We start from the raw sequence: 15,995 nt of genomic DNA on the forward strand, positions 1-15,995 counted from the left end.
TCAGTAATCCTTACATAATAATAAGTTATATAGTGTTATGAGAAAGAGGACATGTATTGTAACACAGTTCATGTAACCTGAAATGGATAGTTAGTGGTAAAGAACATAGTTGTGATGTTAGGACATAAAAAGAGAAACAAGAATTGAAGAAAAAGATTTTGTTTGTTTTCTTAATTCATCATACACTGCCGCTCCCCACCATTACCCTTGAAAGTCATACAAAATCCTATAAATTTTGTTGTTACATAAATATCACAACCTATAGAGAATACATTTTACTAACTGTTTTCCCTGTATGTAGACAAGTTTACATAAAATAAAAGGCTTTTAGTTTAGTCTAGAATTATGTTGTATGTGTTAAGTATACTTGTAGATTCTGCAGGGGGCATTATCAGAGTTTTGACAAAATCACAAAAGGAATATGATTCATTACATTATAGGTACATAATGTACAAATAACTATTTTAGTTTATCAGATATAAGTAATACAGACTATCAGATATAAATAATACAGACTCTTGAAATAAATGAAAAGTGAAGAATACAAGGAAAAGTGAGGACCATGTACACATCACCATTCACTGGTAATCACAGCAGAAATGATTGTGACTGAAAAAAATGTTTTGGAGCTACTTTGTGAAATTTAATATGATTTAACTTCTGCAATTCAAAATGCATTGGGGACATTGTGAAAAGTTGTCAAGATCAAAGGAATGTAATGGGGATGAAACAATTAACAGTTAAAACATCAGATTAAAATAAAACCCAATGAAGATAGCACATAAGGCAGAAACTATCTGGATGTTAATATACTTTGCTTTGCAAAGCAGGCAGAATCCCTTTGAATATTTATACCACAAATATATTTTTGTAAAGCAGGCAGTAGCCCTTCAAAGATTTATACCACAAATTATTTATAAAGAAGAATCACAATTCAAAGAATAATTGGAATGTTTACTGTTGCTGAAACCTGTATGTTAATACTGTCAGATGCAGAGCTAATATATAAAAATAGTTGCCTAAATTTTCACATTAGGATATCCCTTCAATTTTTATCAGGTTTCTGTAATTGTGGTTTAACTTTTAAGTCAAACCAAATGAATTACATGTAATAATGAATTGTGACAAAAAATTATCACTTTCATTTTGATATAATATTGTAGTAGTAGAATCAGAAATGTGATTTTTCATGAAACACATTCAGAATGTATTCATATTTGAGGTTAACTTTGACATAAGGGCAAATTTATCTTGGAATGATTCATTCTGTACTTACTAGTAACAGTCAATTAGTTATGTCCAGATTAACTGTGAATAAGCACTCATATTTAGACCAGTATTTCTTTGATTATATTTTTGTGAACTTTTGAAATTGTTTCTTAGTATCTAATAGTGCCATGTTTTTCTCCACATATAATGTGCCTTGGTGACTGGATCATCTTCCACAGGGAGAGGTAATTGATTTAATATAAACCAGTCCAGTCTTGCAAACAGAAGCATGATGCATGTTGCCCGGTGCACTGATTGTTATTGTCTTGGCTTTCAGAGTGACTATTCCACTAAGAATAATTTTGTTCTTTAGCTTGATGAGCTCAGTGCAAATTATAATTTGGTTACTGACAGAAATAACACACAAAGCATTTATTGCAGAAAATCTATATCCAGTCATTTCTTTTATAATGCTTTATAGTATTATGTAATTTTAAAATTATGAGAAGAAAAGAAAATTATTTATAATTTCTTAAATCATCAGTTTTAATTATGTCTTGTGAGACAAATTCATCTGAATATAAAGTCAACCATGTTCTTTCACCATTATACTTTCTACACACTGTATGTTACCAGAGTATAATTTTATCACAAAATGTATCGAAATAATACATTGTGGAATGTTGACGGGCATGAAAGTTTCCTGTGAGCTTATGCATTGTGGAAGAAAATTCCACATAATTAATATTAAATTTGGAGATGTGGTTGTGGTTTCATTATTATGTCAGAGCCATAATGTCCCCACCAAAGATTTCGTTATGTATGCAACATTCTGATACAGTTGTTACAATCCCTCTAGCTAACTTTTTGAAATGATGTTGTAAGCTGACATCTTACAAAAACTGATAGAGAACAGTTCTTCAAGTTGATCATCATATTACAAATTAGCCTTATGGTCACACGGTGAGATACATTACGTATTTGAATCAGCTGCATTATTTGCTTGTTCTTTCATACAAGGCACAAGGATATAGTGAAATATACAATGTAAATATGTTGTTGATGATCACTTATTACTGTCTAATAACTCGTGTAAAATAGTCTGCTTCAATACATGTGCCTGTTCAGAAGTAGAGACCGCATATGTATCTTCAGCAAGCTGATCATCACCCTGCTATAGATGTATTAACCATTTTATTTTACGAGGAATGAGATTGTATTGCAAAAACCAAAGAAGAGTAACAGTTTGTACTGTTGAGCTCACCATACTGAACCATATATTCAATAATGAACTCCACCATTCATAATCCACACTGTTTTGGTAGCTGACTGATTTAGATACTGATTCAAGAACACTTCATAGAAAGTCCTTCTTCAGTCACAATTTTGCTGAAGAACTGCATTACCAACTGTCAAAAAACTTCTTTGTTTTTAATTAAATCTACAATGACAGTTTGAAGATGATCTGAGATGATGTCTCAATACCTCTTATCCACATGGATTCAGTTGTATAACATCTGCTTAATTTTCTGTAAGCTTACAACAAAAATGATGAAAGGCAACCATTTGCCCATAGGAGAATGATGTGCTCATCGTTGGTGTCACAGATGGCAGTTGAGTTTAGGCTCATTCTGTGCACCTATGTCACGCATTCTCTGACAGCCAATGAGCATTCAGTAATGTTCCGAGCACTCTGCTATAAATATGATAACCAATGTGAGCATTACTGTAGTGAGTTATTTAATGAATTGTTATTCCATTTGTTGTGAGCGTGTCATCATTAATGGTGGTATTAAGCGACAAATTCTACATAAGCAAAAGTGAGATGTAATTTGCAGGACACAGGCTTTCTTCAAGTGCAAAGCACATGTGTGCATGTACTGCTACTGTCACTTGGAAGCAGCAACATTGCAAACCCCACCCAACCTTGACCAGCATGAACTGCCTTCATTCGTAAATTGGACTATAACAGCACAGAGGCTTTTCTGATTTCAAGCTACTATTTTTTTTTCAGTTTTTCCTTCTTCTACTAGTTTAACCACATGTACTCTCCATGCTAATGCTCAGAAGTTACCGTCACAGTTGGGTGCATTTGTTTATTTATGTAGTTGTGTGAAAGGTGGTGTCTAGAAAAAAAAAGTGGTAGCTCAGAAGCTAGTCAAAGCTGTCTGCTGTTACATGTTTCTATGTACCACTGTCTGCTGTTACATGTTTCTCTGTGCCACACAATAACCAGGTACAGGTAAATATTCACCTTTTCTTATTTTTGTTGTCTCCTTCTTTGAACTTCAGTTATTGTAATAGTGTATAAGCCTGCCTTATTTTTATGAAATGAGCTTTATAATTTGTGTTTTTTGCCCACAAGTTATTGCTGTTTTTTTCTATTTCAAAATGCAGTTATGTAGTTTTTGCTTATAATTTCAGATATGTCTTCTCACCAATCATTCTGTTTTCATCTATCTTGATACTCTGTGGATTGCTGTCAATTACATGTGTTTCATTAACCTTTCTTCTGTTGGCAGACTATTTCTTTCTACCTCTTCATTTGCTCCATTTTGGACTCTATGTAATTTCATTGTATCATGTGTTCACGTTATTAAATTTCATTGCTGACCAGCAGCATGTATTCAACTTCATGCTTTCAGCTCCACAGTGTCATTTCCTGAACCATGCAATTTCTTATTCCCTGTCATGTATCACTATGAAAGAAGAATGCTCCCTGTTTGTCCTGGAAATGCATTTGTTTCTTTACATACATTGTAATATTATTAGCAGTCCTTACATGAATGAGTTCAAAAAACACGGGAGGGACTGGAGATTTGATATTCAGGTCAGACCTTTGAGTAGGGATCAGAAATGTGCTAACACTTTGAGTACTGATAACTACCTGACTGCTAAGTGTAATCAGAACAGAAAATAAGCATGAAATTTTGCTGCATTTTTTTTTAAACAACATTCACAGCTTTAACAAAATCCATTATATATCTGTCTTATAGCTTATAACTTGAATCACTTTTCAGCTGTGTAATTAGTGTGCCTGCAAAGTTTTACACATTTTTATTTCAGTTTATTATTACCAATACATAAAACAGAGTAACAATAACCACGTAAATATGTTGATGGTAGTGCTCTTTTTGTGATGTTTCATGTCTGCTTAAAAACAGAGAGAGAGAGAGAGAGAGAGAAGGAATAACAAAAAAAATAAATAAATAAAAATAAAAATACCAGGCAGTATGTCTGAAGAATTGCAGTTTATGCAGATAGTACGTTTCTTAACCCAGAGTGTAAGTAACTGTTCATGTTTTTCCGCACTGGTATGTCTATTTTTTTCTTTCCCCTGTTCTATGGGCTGAGTCAGGAGGAAAGGTACATGCTTTGAGGGGTTGATGGTATTAGTGATTCTGAACAAAAAAACTTCATATGGACATATTCTCTATTAATAATGATTTCTGAGATAGAACACTTTTAATGTACATTGTAATTTATTTTTCTATATTATTCAAACATCGTCATTGTCTACAACGTATCATAGTGGTGTAGATGTAGCTGAGATGAACAATTTGATATAAAACATTTGTGGTCTATTAAGTGGGGAAACTACCTCAAATTAACCTACAAAAACTACATACACTACAGCACATGCATGTCCTAAAAGATTTTTAGCAATCTCAAGCTCCCTTCGCACAGTCCATTAATCCTAGAGAAAAAATGAATGGGACCCTTTTTGTACAAAACTTAATGTTAAGATTCAACTGTTTATTTTAATTCCAGTGGCTGCAAGCATTCCTTTAATTGTTTCCAATTCAGCAGCACAGGTTATCCCATGACTTTGATATTTCTCTCTTCATATTTCTGGGAATACAAGAAACCAATATATCTTTCTCCATGTATCAGAAAATCCCACTAATAATTTCTTTAGAAATATAAAATTTATTTGTGTATCATCGTGTAAGCTACATCCTCTATTATAACATGCCATTCTCTAATATCAAAAGTATGTTCATAAAACCTGAATTCTGTATTGGTTCTTTCCTTGCTAGAGGCTATGCGTACAGCTGCTGAAACTGAATTGAGTTTCTTCTAAAATTCATTGAGGATGCTAACGAGTGTTCCTTCTATCCCTCATATTGTTTTTGTATATGTACTTGTTCTCTCTGGAGTGATACTACTGCATTGTAGTTAGACATCTGCAGGAAAAACTGTTAGAATTAATACTTGGATCTAGCCAAATGGATATCTTATTTTGGAAAGAAAAAAAAACTTGTGATTTACAATGACCAATGAGATGAATTGTATTGCAAAAGTGTACACTGAGTGATAGCTTTATCTGACTTCAGAGAGTAAAGAATGACTGAATTTCACTTTTCATGTAACCTGCCTTGAGTGCTGAAGTAAAAAATTTAAACAGCTGTTATCAGCAGAAAGCTGTACCACCCACACTGCCCAGAAAGGCATAGTTAGGCACTGATATTTTTTATTGGATTCTTACTCAAAAAGTGCAGTTTGATATGCCACATTCGTCACCACCAATATCATCATCATCATCTGATTGACATTCCAGCAAACTGTGCATCTACTTATATACTACACATATCACTGCTCAGAGTGTGACAGTGGGAAGTTTGTACAAATATTACCCACTTCCTTTCCTATTCCAGCTACAATTGGAGAGAGAGAAAAATGATTGATTTCTGTACACACATGCCACTGTCTTACCTTATTATCAAGATCCCTAAATGAGATATGTAATGGAAGCATAAGAGACATTGCACTGTCTATCTTGTATATGTCTTTAAGTATAGCTGAAAGCGCCCCCGCGAGAACACTGTCACCTTTCCAGAATATCAGTGCCAACAGCTGCTCTTTAAAGCCTGCAGTGCAGCAGTTCTACAGCCAGTCATGATTTATCTGTGCTACTGTGCTGACCTTGTTACACATCATTATCTTAGTTCTGAATTCGCAACGCTGTAGGTTTTTGATCCTGGTTTACTCACTGGGTTTGTTCCGTCTCTGTTGTTTGTCTTCCTTTTGCTGTTGTCCTCAGGTAGCTCACTGTGATGCCCTTCGCCAGTCGGCTTGTTTCTATTGGTTCTCGAGTCTTTCCCAGTCTAGTCTGATTCTGGATGCTATGGACACATGAACTGGGATTGGATGAGGGGCAGAGGAAGGGAAGTTGTCAGGCAGAGGGTGTGGGGACACTCAGTTAATTGAGATTGAGGTTAGGATATTTTGAGGGGTGAAGGAGGTGTTTCAAGGATAACTCCCATCTGTGTAAATCAGAAAAGCTGGTTGTGGAGGGAAGGATGTAGATAGTGTGGGTCATAAAGTGGCCACTGACATCAAGCATGTTATGCTCAGCTGCAGGTTGTGACATCAGATCATCTGTTTTGTCCATGGCTACAGCTCATCAGTAGCCATTCATTCAGGTGGACAGCTGGTTAGTTGTCATAATGACATAAAAAGCTATGTACTGATTGCAGCAGAAATGGTATATGACACGGCTTCTTCCACAGGTGATACAGTGTCTGTTGGGGTAGGAGAAGCCATTGACAGGACTGGAGTAGTAACTGATGGGTGTGTGTGTTGGGCAGGTCTTGCATTGAGGCCTTCCAGAGGGATGTGACCCCAGTGGCAAGGGGTCAAGCGTGGGAGTGGTATAGGGATGGACTAGGATACATTACATTCCACCAGAATTTTCCTACATAATTATATCATCTAAAGTTCTTGGTTTTATAATAGAGGGAAACATTCCACGTGGGAAAAATATATCTAAAAACAAAGATGATGTAACATACCAAATGAAAGCATTGGTATGTTGATAGACACACAAACAAACACAAACACACACACAAAATTCAAGCTTTTGCAACCCACAGTTGCTTCATCAGGAAAGAGGGAAGGAGAGGTAAAGACGAAAGGATGTGCGTTTTAAGGGAGAGGGTAAGGAGTCATTCCAATCCTGGGAGCGGAAAGACTTACCTTAGGGGGAAAAAAGGACAGGTATACACTCTCAGCCCAATCTTGTCACTTTCATGAATAATGATGAAATGACGAGGACAACACAAACACCCAGTCATCTCGAGGCAGGTGAAAATCCCTGACCCCGCCAGGAATCGAACCCGGGACCCCATGCTCAGGGGAAGCGAGAACGCGACCGCGAGACCACGAGCTGCAGACAACAGCAGAGGAATTTAAATCAGTGTGTGTGTGTGTGTGTGTGTGTGTGTGTGTTTGTGTGTGTGTGTGTGTGTGTGTGTGTGTGTAGTAGTGCTGAAAGGCACAGTGTTCAATATTTTTGTTTCTGTATTTTGAATTAACTGTGTTTATTCAGTTATTTTGCCACTAGTTTAATTTTTGTGTTGCATTTAACTGTCTACATTGTAAACAATAATTTATTGTGGTAATTTCTTACAGAGACTTTGCTTATGTGGCTCGTGATCGTACAACAAGAAAACACATGTGCCATGTGTTCCGTTGTGATATTCCTGCCAGGACGATTGCCAATACTCTTAGAGACATCTGCAAGAAGATAATGATTGAGCGAAGTCTACAGCAGAATCTGGCTAAACCTATTGATATTAGTGAGTAACACACCTATTTAAATTTAGTGATTACCAAATTCCTTGATTTATTTATAATACTTGATTAAAGTCTATGTTCATGTGAATTTGGGATAGCTGTAGGACAGTACTGTACAACTTACCATAGTACTTTCCAGGACAATCTACACAGCTTGATGACTTCTGGCATTTGTTGCCTGAAAATGTGCATGTGTCTAAGTTTCTGTGGATGTTGATGAAAATTAAAGAACAGAACAAGATGAAACTCTGTTTCCCTGCAAGAGCAACAGGAAGAATGTTAAGTTTAGCATCCTCATTGGGTGAATGGTTCATCATTGACTGCCTTGTGTGATCTAATTCCTTAAAACAAATAATGGAAACTCCACTTAGGATTACCAACAACATAGGAAAAGATAGATTTTTACTTACCGTAAATAAGACATGTTGTAGACAGGCACAATTAAAAGACACTTACACAAAGCTTTATGCCAAAGCCTTCATCCGATAAAGAGAAACACATACTATTAAATAATGGAAAATCCAGGATGGAATGTAACAATATTATGAAAAGGAAAGTTACTACTCACCATGTAGCGGAGGTGCTGAGCTGCAGATAGACACATGACTACAGTCTCAGGCAACTGAAACCACACTGTGAGCAGCACCACCAGTGCATGACGTGAGTGGCGACTGGGTAGGGGTAAGGAGGAGGCTGGGGTGGGGAGGGTGAGGGATAGTATGGTAAAGGGGGGGGGGGTGGACAGTGAAGTGCTGTAGGTTAGACAGAGGGCAGGGGAGAGGTGGGGAAGGGAAGTAGCGGGAAAGGAGGAAAAAGTAAAATGACTGGGTGTGATGGTGGAATGATGGCTGTGTAGTGCTGGCATGGGAACAGGGAAGGGGCTGGATGGGTAAGGGCAGTGACTACCGAAGGTGAGGCCAGGAGGGTTACGAGAATTATGATGTATTTCGGGGAGAATTCCCACCTGCAGAGTTCAGAAAAGCTGATGCTGGTGGGAAGGATTTATATGGCACAGGCTGTGAATCAGTCATTGAAATGAAGGATGTCGTGTTTGGCAGCGTGCTCAGCAACAGGGTGGCCCACATGCTTATTGGCCACAGTTTATCAGTGGCCATTCATGTGGACAGACAGTTTGTTGGCTGTTATGCCCACGTAGAATGCAGCACAGTGGTTGCAGCTTAGCTTGTACATCATTTGACTGGTTTCACAGGTAGCACTGCCTTTGATGGGATAGTTGATGTTTGTGACTGGACTGGAGTAGGTGATGGTGGTAGGAGGATGTATGGGACAGGTCTTGCATCTAGATCTATTACAGGGGTATGAGCCATGAGGTAAAGGGATAGGAGCAAGGGTTGTGTAGTATAGATTCAGTGGACAGCAGAATACCACTGGGGGGGGGGGGGGGGGGGTGGGGGGGGGGGGGGGGGGTGATAGTGGGCAGGACATTTCTCATTTCAGGGCACGATGAGAGGTAGTTGGAAACCCTGCGGAGAATGTAATTCAGTTGCCCCAGTCCCTGGGTGGTACTGAGTTACAAGTTACTAAGGGAATGCTCCTCTGTGCCCAGACCGTGAGAGACTGGAGAGGCTGGAGAGACAAGGCATGGGAGATTTGTTTTTGTACAAGGTTGGGAGGATAATTATGGTCTGTGAAGGCTTCAGTGGGACCCTCAGTATATTTCAAGATCCACCGCTCGTCACTGCAGATGTGACGACCACAGGTGGCTGAGCTGTATGGAAGGGACTACTTGGTGTGGAACGGGTGGCAGCTGTTGAAGTGGATGCAATGCTGGTGGTTAGTAGGTCTGATATGGACGGAGGTACTGATGTAGCCATCTTTGAAGTGGAGGTCAACACCTAGGAAGGTGGCTTGTTCGGTTGTGTAGGACCAGGTGAAGCAAATGGGGGAGAAGTTGTTGAGGTTCTGGAGGAATGTGGATACGGTGCCCTCACCTTCAATCCAGATTGCAAAGATGTCGTCAGTGAATCTGAACTAGGTGAGGGGTTTAAGATTCTGGGTTTTTAGGAAGTATTCCTCTAGATGGCCCATGAATAGGTTGGCATAGGATGGTGCCGTGCAGGTGCCCAGAGCCATACCCTGGATTTGTTTGTAGGTAATGCTTTCAAAGGAGAAGTAATTGTGGGTGAGGATACAGTTGGTCATGGTGACTATGAAGGAGATTGTTGGTTTGGAATCTATCAGGCATTGGGAAATGTAGTGTTTAATAGTGGTAAGGCCATGGGCATGAGGAATGTTAGTGTAAAGGGAGGTGGCATAAATAGTGATGAGCAGGGCATCGTGTTCCCATAACGCTCCTGGCCTCAACCTTCATTAGCCATTGTCCTTGCCCATCCAGCCCCTTCCCTGTTCCCATTCCAGCACTACACAGCCATCATTCCACCATCACACCCAATCTTTTTACATCTCTCCTTTTCCACTACTCCCCCCCCCCCCCCCCCCACCTATCCGTCTAACCTGCAGCACTTCACTGTCTGCCGCCCCTACCATACCATCCCCTCCCCCTCCCTCTCTCCACCCTACCCTCATCCTCACCCCCACCCAGCCACCACTTCTATCATGTGATGGTGCTGCTGCTCGCATTGTGGTTTAGGTCGCCTGTCGTGTGTGTGTGTGTGTGTGTGTGTGTGTGTCATCTAGTGTTGACAAAGGCCTTACTGGGCAAAAGCTTTATTTGTGACAGTCTTTTTGTTGTGCTTATCTGCGACTCAGCATCTTCACTATATGGTGAGTAGCAACTTTCATTTTCATAATGTTGAAACACAAACCATTCATACACACAAGCAAGCACATCTCATTGACACATACCCACCAACTCTGGCTGCTCGGTCCGAAATGTAATAAGCACATGGGATGGAAGTAGCAATCTGGAAGGGATGGAGGAGGGGAAGGAATAGTAGTGCACAGGTGGGGGGAGAGAGTAACATTGTCTGGTGGATTGTGAATGCACTAGAATTCCAACAGGTGCAGTGTCATGAGGTTGTGGGGGAGGGAGGTGGGGAAAAAACGAGCAAAAAAGGACAGGAGCAGGGAAAGATGGGTGGATGCATAGGCAGAGGGCAGGATGGAGGGTGTGGGGACAGTGTTGAGGCTGGGATAAATATGGGAACGGAGAACGTGTTATCCTTATAACTCCTTTTTGTGCAGTTCAGAAAAGCTGGTGGTGGAGGGGAGGATCCATATGCCTCAAGTAGTGATGCAGCCACTGAAATTAAGCACGTTACATTCAGCTGCATATTGTGCCTCAGGGTGGTCTACTTTGGCTCTTGGCCACAGTTTGGCAGTGGTCATTCATCCTGGTGGACAGCTGTTTGGTAGTCATGCTAGTGTAAATATCTGTGAAATGATTGCAACAGAGCTGGTAAATAACATGGCTGCTTTCACAGGTGGCCCAGCCCCTGGTTGGGTAGGATAAACCTATGACAGGAATGGAATAGGAAGTGCTGAGTGAGTGGATTGGGCAGGTCTTGCACCTAGGTTTTCCACAGGGATATAATACTTGTGGCAGGGGATTGGGATTGGGAGTGGCATAGGGATGGACTCAGATCTTATGGAGGTTGGGACACCACTTTAGGAGGGGTGGAAAGGTGTTCAGGTAGGATGTCCCTCATTTCAGGGCATGATGATAGGTAATCATAGATGTGTGTGTGGTGCACTTGCTTGTATGTATAAATGGCATATGTTTCTCTTTTGCTGTTGAAGGCTGTGGCTGAAAGCTTTGTGTAAGTGTCTTTTAATAGTGCCTATTTGCATTTTTACCAGTTTCAGGATTTGATCTAGCTACCTGGTATACAACCTGTAAATGAGGGATTGATAATCACCACTCTTCCTGTGTGTGCCAGGTGATATACATTTATAAAAATGGCTTTTAGCTATCATAAATGTAACCACCTATCTCACAACTGACTGATTGCATTACTAGGACTTGTTGGCCTTGGGCACAAAGCAGCGTTTTTTGGTTAAGACATGAAACATATTGAGAGATGAAGATGAGGCCATTATTAAGTAAACAGATTGTGGATTTGCTATAAATCACACCTCCATGACAGTTTAAGAGTAATGATACTTAGTTATACTTCATGCCTTTCTCCTGAGATTCATCAAGTGGATGTGTTACAGTCTTTCAAGTTCATATGGTTCCCATGCTATGTTTATATAAATGCAGTTTGTAAAACTTATGTGTGTAGTTATTAAAATAATGACAAGCACGAATGAGAAATAAACAGGATGAAAGTTTACCACCTTGACAGCAATTCAACTCAACTTTTTACTTTCCTAACCGCCCCCCCCCCCCCCCCCCCCTCACTCTGAACTGTTTGACATTGGCAGTATTGTGTTCACCTTTATTGAGTATTCTAGATGTAACTACTTGTTAATCAAGCCTTTTTAAATTGTAACTATCATTCTTATTCTTACATGATGGAGCTGGAGCATTATTTTACAATTCAAACATCAGAGCATCTGTTGGCTTTTGTAAACAGTTGGAGTTATAAGGTGGGAGAAGTACACTGGTATTAAAAATGGGAAGAGTAGCCTTGCACACTTTTAATTAAGAGCTTGAGACATTGTTTGTATTATCAACAAAGAGAGAGAGAGAATTTCTTACTTTAAAATTTGCAAAATGACTAAAAGAGAGAGAGAGTGTGTGTGTGTGTGTGTGTGTGAGAGAGAGAGAGAGAGAGAGAGAGAGAGAGAGAGAGAGAAAGAGGGTTAGAGTTGTATGAAGATTTACACTAGGTCCACAGAAAGCTGTATTTTAGTGCCAAGTCAATCATTTGGTCAGATGTAAATTGGTGATTATGCTTATGGTACATACCCAAGACATGCAGCAGCAGTAGGACTTAAAATGTAAACTGTACATAGTTTGACAGCCATGGGACAGGCATTTTTACACTGCAACCCAGTGCTCTTGTCTCCTCTCATTGTAGATATAGGATGTATGTAACAACAAATTGTAATAAGCTATCATGATAAAGTATTTCTTTGACTCTATTATTTGAATAACTGTGATTCTGATTGCAGCAAACAATGAACTTGGCATCACAAATATCTATCTATCCAGCATAAATCACAAATGTTAAGAGGAGAGCACCTCAGTACTGGTGCAGTGACTGTAAACAGCACTTTATAATTTTAGTACAAGAGGATGTAAACTATAATATTCATTTAGATACAAAGTGTTTAAATAATGAAAACATGATACAAAACATAATTTGTTAGAAGAATATTGGCCAACAAAATAAATTGTTTTGCTGGATTCTGCACAGCTCATATTTTGAGCAGTTGCCATAGGCATACTTTTGCAAGTTCATTTAACAATACATTGTATGGGGACAAGACAGAAGACTTTGAACAAACTTTTGTTTGACAGGTGGTACTGGAGGAGGAGGACGATCTGGTCTAGCAGCTCGTCCCACAAATCTGCCAACAGAACACAGACGATTCCATCACAGGAGTGGGCAAGCATTAGTCAGTATGTACACATACAGTTATTCATTTCTCTGTTTGCCGTTCTGGAGATAGGCCACATATTTACTGTATTATATATTACTTTTAAGTGACTTTCCATTATGATTGAGGTGCATAGCCAGAGAAAGTTGTTACAAACTTAAGTGGAGTTTGGATGAGAAAATAAGCACTGAAAATTTGAGAATGATAATAATCAATATTTGTGCAACACTGTTGTCAGTAGGTTGGAATTCTTGGTAATAATTATTTTGACACGGGACAGCATTCTCCACCAGTCACCTGCCTCTTATTATTTATGTTGTTCATTGCTATTTTCTTGTTTTCTTAATCCACCCATGTTTAGTTGCTTGTGCTATACACGTGCTTCTTTCATGAAAGAAATATAACATATTTTAGAAAATAATTTCTAAATACAGATTATGAAAACTTACCCACTTAAAATCAAAACTGATCAGGTCATAATTTATTTTCATATCTTTTATCATTTTTATGGATAAAAGTCACATTTTTCTCCTGCTTACTTTATATGTTCATATTTGACACCTGCTATCTCACTGAGAATGGAGCTGATTTCTTTCTTATTTCTTATTACGCAACTTGAATTATTTTGGCTGTACTCTTCAAAAACATTTCCAGTAACTATGTAGACTCAAACTTATATGAAATTTACATACTCCAAAGTGAAAGTGTGTAAAGTTCTCCAGTTTGTACACTGATGCAAGCACCTCTAGCTTTCCTACCTGATTTTTTTCTGACTGTAGCATATTTCATACAGCTACTACACCTGATATGTAAGCAAATTAATTTTTCAGTTCTTGCTACAAATCATAAAGTTGATTTTCAGTTGCTTGTTTTCTGTGACACACATACTATGCTATCCAAAGATTTTTTAGTTATGTACATAAGTCTTTGTACTTCTTGATATTGTGTGACCTATCAAAGTATTGGAAAACAAGCACAGCCAACAGATTTAGTGGCTAACAGAGACTCTGCATTCAGAACACAATGATGTGTGTGATGGGATGTATGGAACTAAGGATTTTAACCAATTTAAATAATGAAATAACAAATGCAGAATTGATACAAGTCATATGTGCCTAAGCTCAGTATTTCTAAATGTAATAAAAAGAAATTTTGTTTGGGTTGTTAAGGTAACTTGAGGAGTAGACAATAATTAATTAGCTGTTATACTTCCTTACTTTTTGTCTCAAAATTTCTTCACCTTTATGCTGGAAAATTGTTTTATTTATATGTTTTTATGTGTTCAAATGCCTGTCTGGCCTTCCATATTTAGGTTTTCATGGTTTCCTTAAATCACTTAAGGAGAATGTGAGAACAATTGCTCTGAAAAGAACATGGAAGTTATCCTTCCGTATCCTTTACAATCGAAGTTTGTGCTTTCACCTTTTGTAACTGCATTTCCAACAAAACCATCTGTTCATCTGTCCAGTTATTTGGTAAATCCAAACCTGTTCATTCTGATAATTTAGCCACAAAATTTTAGTTACTCATCTTGCAAGTGCCAAAGGTTTTTCTTAAAATGAAAATTTAACTTTCTTCTTTGTGCTGATATTTGTCTCATAATATAAAGAATGTACCAAATAGGTTTGAAATTAATACAGTAAAATGTTAGCTATAACACTAAACACTTCTGTGGTTTCTGTTTTCACAGCACAGTCCTTTCCAACTCCAATGGAGGAACCCAAAAAGGTACTCAGAGCACAGTACCTCGGATCAACACAAGTGACTAAGGCCACTGGTATGGATATTCTCAATGATGCAATTGATCAGATGGTGGCCACAGTCCCTCATGACAAGTGGTGTACAGTCAATGTTGCAGTTGCTCCATCAATGATTTCCATTATGCTGCCAGGGGTGAGTTCAAATGACAACTGATACTAAGATATTTAATTTACATATGAATTTACATCTTTAATCAATTTTAGTTTTCAGGATTAATCATCTTGACTGATGTTTGTTCATCATATGCATCAATGGAGATGAATAAAGAAAATTATTGCTAACAGTGAGCCTACTTTGATAAGAACAAAACTGGCCAATTTATGAACTGATACAGTATATTGGAACCAGAATAAATAATTGAATAACTGGAAGTTGTCTGCTGAGGGAGTAGTATTTAGTAATATGAGAAGGGATAAAATTTAAAAGAGCTCTTCATAATTACATTTTTGCTACTCAAAATTAATTCAGATTTAGTTTTCATATTTTTTTCACAGTCATCCATCTTGTGATATGCTTTTGCCTTTGGCTATCCAGTTTTTTAATGACATTTGCAAAGAAATATGGCAACGTGATTGAAGCCAACTCCACACAAACCATTGCATCTCAGGCACTAGCTGTGAACCGACATGTAGGCAACTGTTAAATAAGCGTTCAAACACCCACACAAATCATTTAATTATTATGAAGTTTGTTGCAAAAAAAGCCACAATTTCAAAATGATAGTAGCAGTCATAATTATAACACTGGAAACAAGGATGACTTTCCTGTATGGAATCAGCCTTACTCTTTCACAGAAAGAAACAAAATATGCACCTATAAAAATATTTGATCACCTTTCCTGTGAATTAAAAGTGCTGGCAGACAATGAAAGTAATTTTGAAAACAAACTGACATCATTTCTGCATGATTACTCTTTCTACTCCATTGGCTAATTTTTAAATAAATAATATTACTATGTGGCTGGGTTACATTCATCA

At 38.2% G+C, this 15,995-nt stretch overlaps 1 protein-coding gene across 4 annotated transcripts in view; it reads left to right on the top strand.

Annotated features, from left to right (window-relative positions):
- Positions 1 to 15,995, top strand: part of LOC126094487 (protein Fe65 homolog) — a 262,378-nt gene that overhangs the window by 209,513 nt on the left and 36,870 nt on the right. For all 4 annotated transcript variants that reach the window (XM_049908884.1, XM_049908885.1, XM_049908886.1 and 1 more), the window contains exons 8-10: positions 7,624 to 7,790; positions 13,178 to 13,279; positions 14,948 to 15,150. In XM_049908884.1, coding sequence (XP_049764841.1) covers positions 7,624 to 7,790; positions 13,178 to 13,279; positions 14,948 to 15,150 — 472 coding nt within the window. The remainder of the gene's footprint in view (positions 1 to 7,623; positions 7,791 to 13,177; positions 13,280 to 14,947; positions 15,151 to 15,995) is intronic.

Source organism: Schistocerca cancellata, chromosome 8 (assembly GCF_023864275.1).
Source record: "Schistocerca cancellata isolate TAMUIC-IGC-003103 chromosome 8, iqSchCanc2.1, whole genome shotgun sequence".
In the NCBI taxonomy this organism is placed as follows: Eukaryota; Metazoa; Arthropoda; class Insecta; order Orthoptera; family Acrididae; genus Schistocerca; species Schistocerca cancellata.